A 3,289-nucleotide genomic window follows, 5' to 3' on the forward strand; every position below is an offset into this window, starting at 1 on the left:
CCCAGGCAGGGCTGTCTGGCAGTTTGTCGATGGCTGTCACGTCCTTGCCAGCTGCTGGGTCTCTGCTCCCAGCCAGTGTGTTGGTGTTTGTCACGCAGGGTGCAGTGGTGCTCGGGATCCTCAGGGTGGTAGGCGTCAGACATGCATGACGCCTGGCCTCGGGCCACACCAGGATGCTGGTGACCTTTGCTGAAGCCTGAGGCAGCACTCGGGTCTGAGATGTGCTCAGTGGCCAGGCCCTTCCCCTGTCCTGGGGTGGATCTGCCATCTCAAGCTGACAGCACTCAATTTGCACTCACCGGTTTGTAGCATCTGTGGCTTCCTGGGAACACGTTGTCCTGTCACACTACCAGCTCCTCTGATGGCCCGTGCTCGGGCAGTGAAGGAACCCAGCATCTGCCAGGCTGAGTTGGCCTAAACAGTAAAAAACCTGCCACTGCAACACAAGCAGAATCAAGCTCTGCGTGGTCAGAGCTGCAAACGATCCGGTGTAAATCCAGGACAGGTCTAACACTGGGCCCTCCGCCTCCCCAAGGGAACCTGGCTGGGGATATTGGGGTAACTACAGGCTGCTCAGGGGCTCCCTCCCCACCTCGAGACATTTGCTGCTCTGCCTAGCAGAAGGGCAAGCCAGCCCTGCAGCCTTGCACCTTGGCTTTCTCTGCAGCTGCAGCACCCCTGGTCCACCAGCAGAGCTTCCAGCTTTCCTCACACCAGCAGAGCATCTCCATGAGAGCAGGTCCTCGGGGAGAAGCTCCCACCCACATCCAGCATAGGTGAAGGACACGAACACGGGGAAGGTTTCTCAGTGGAGGCAGGATGAGAGGATGGAGGCTCCAACTCAGGGGTCAGAATTAACCACATCCCTAACAGCTCCCCACAGAGAAGCTCCTGCAGCTCCTACCGCGCTCTTGCAGTGTCCCCATTAGCACCCCCTGCCCCCAGTGGGACAGGAGTTCTCCCCTAGGTCTGGCCAGAAGCTCCTGCTACCCCTCATCACCCAACAAACCTCCCCAAGGCAGCGGGTCCAGCAGGATGAGCAATGCTGAAGAACAGAGTCAACGTGAAGGACAGCTGGGAGGACACACGGCCAGAGCTCTCCCCGGGAGATACAGCACCACTGAGAATTTCACAGACCTCAAATTACTCACCCCCAGTACAGAGAAGCAGCTGATATCACTCGCTCAGCCACCCCAAACAGCTCCCTCACCCCTGAGGAGCTGTGAGGCCTCTGTGGAGCAGGATGTGGCCACGCTCTGCCATAGCTGCACCGGGACCGAGAGGCCAGACCCACACTGGCACGTCCCAGTACAGCTACGGAGAGGACAGAGCCACAGTCTGGAGCTCTGCTTGGAGCTGCATTAAAATGCATGAGCTGTGCTAGCCCTAATGATGAGCAGAGCTGTCAAACAAGGAGCTTGTCCCAGCTAATTATCTCTAACGAGGGCAGAGTGTCAGGGTCCCCGAGGAGCTGGGCAGCAGCTTCCCACTCAGCTCAGTTGCAGAAGAGGAAGAAGACAAGCAAACGTCATTGTGCTGGCCTAGCTACAACATCATTAATTAGGCAAATACGACCTTCTGTGCCAGTTTGCTCTGGAGAATCTGGACGTGCTGGAGCTGAGATGTACAGGCAGGCTGGGAACACCCCAGCTTTTGCCAACCAGCCTGTCCCCTGCAGTGCTGAGCCCTCCATGCCTGTGCAGAGGCAGCACAGCCCCAGTCTGGCAGCCCATGAGCAACCAGCCCCACCAGCCCAGGGCTGCAGAGCTCTGCCACACTCACCCCGGGGCTCAAATACCCCTTGCAACAGCTCCAACCCATTCCCTGGCCCAAAAAGCAGCAAAGAAGTCTGGTCTTCATGAAACATCACCATTTGGGTCACATTCACCTCAACCACCTCCCTCATCCCCAGGCACCAAGCAGAGCCCTGTGGAGGCTCCGTGCCTACCCAGCAACCACCACCGCAGCACCTCTCCCAGATCTTTAAGGCAGATGTTAAGGCACTGGGAATTTCTGCTCCTCTGTGGTTCTTCTCCATTCCAGTGCTGAGGGGACCAGCCACACACTGTTCAACGAGCCCAGTTTCTGTCTTATCATGAGTCCTGTAGCTCAGAAATCAAGACCATTGATACACAAACACCAGTGACACACAGCACTGGTCACCAGCACATAATCTGTAAGTGCTTTTCAGTCCCTTGTTGTTGGAGAGGAGCAAAGTCTTGAACACCCACTTCAGCTATATTTTTACAAAATAAAAGATTTAAAAATCACTAACTTCAAATAGAAACAGCACTGGAACCCACGGGGTTAGAGTGAGCAGTACGGGCAGAGACCTGCTGGCAGGCACCGCTTGAGGCCAGGGCCTGGGGTCACGCTTTCAGAGCACAATCGTCTCTGCTGCAGGCAGCTGGGGATGGATCTTAGTTACACCATCATGTCTCACAGTCCCTGCCACCACACACTGATGAGCAATGAGTATCAGAGAACAGTTTACTAATATTCACAAAATAGGTATTTCATTTTATATCACGATCCAGCTCTCAACAGCTGCCAACTACTTGTACAGGCAGAAGAACCACATCAAGTCAGACTTTCAGAGGCCGCAGGACAAATTCTGTCCTCAGCCCACAGGAACGATTCCTCACTGAATTTAGGCTGAGACTTGGATAACTGCTACATGCTTCTGGGCACACTCTTCATGGGGCCCCTTCCACACAACGTGAGACTCACTGAACCCCACAGCTTGATCTGCTGCTGGGGTTTGGCTCCTTCAAAGGTTTCTTTCCTTCTACTGCTTCTGCAGCGCCTGCTCTTTCAGTTGGTTGACCAGCTCTTCAGCATACACCTTAAAGAGTGGGACAGGGTCCTGAAACAAAGCAGAGGATAAACCATTTAAAGCAGCAGCAGCAAAGGGTGAAGCATCACGGTGAGCCCATGCAGCCAGTGCTGCAGGAGTACTAGCAGTTAAAACCAGAGGAAGGTGGGACAGGTTTTTTTCAGTGGCTGAACAGACAACCTGCTGTGCTACTGCTGCAGACACAGCTGCTGCTCAGCTCTGTCACCCTGCCTCAAAGGTGACAGGCACTTGTACGAGACATTCAGCACCTTTCCCTGTTGAGAATCACGGGTAGCTCCCAGGGATCCCTTCTAAAAGCAGCTGCCTCCCTCATCACATTGCTCCACAGCAGAGCTGCACTGACACACACTGGGAGAACAAACCCCTTGAAGAAGCTGGAGCTCAACAGGGTTCAGGGCCCTGCACCACCTTACATAGCCAGTGCTCCTGACC

The 3,289-nt window shown here is 54.8% G+C and overlaps 1 protein-coding gene across 1 annotated transcript in view; it reads right to left on the reverse strand.

The window, feature by feature from the left end:
* Nucleotides 1–2,788: 2,788 nt before the first annotated feature.
* Nucleotides 2,789–3,289, reverse strand: part of MRPL28 (mitochondrial ribosomal protein L28) — a gene marked incomplete at its 5' end in the record, with an annotated part of 2,993 nt that continues 2,492 nt past the window's right edge. The window contains one exon of the mRNA XM_010173699.1: nt 2,789–2,866. Coding sequence (XP_010172001.1) covers nt 2,789–2,866 — 78 coding nt within the window. The remainder of the gene's footprint in view (nt 2,867–3,289) is intronic.

Source organism: Antrostomus carolinensis, unplaced genomic scaffold (assembly GCF_000700745.2).
Source record: "Antrostomus carolinensis isolate BGI_N321 unplaced genomic scaffold, ASM70074v2 scaffold31968, whole genome shotgun sequence".
NCBI lineage: Eukaryota > Metazoa > Chordata > Aves > Caprimulgiformes > Caprimulgidae > Antrostomus > Antrostomus carolinensis.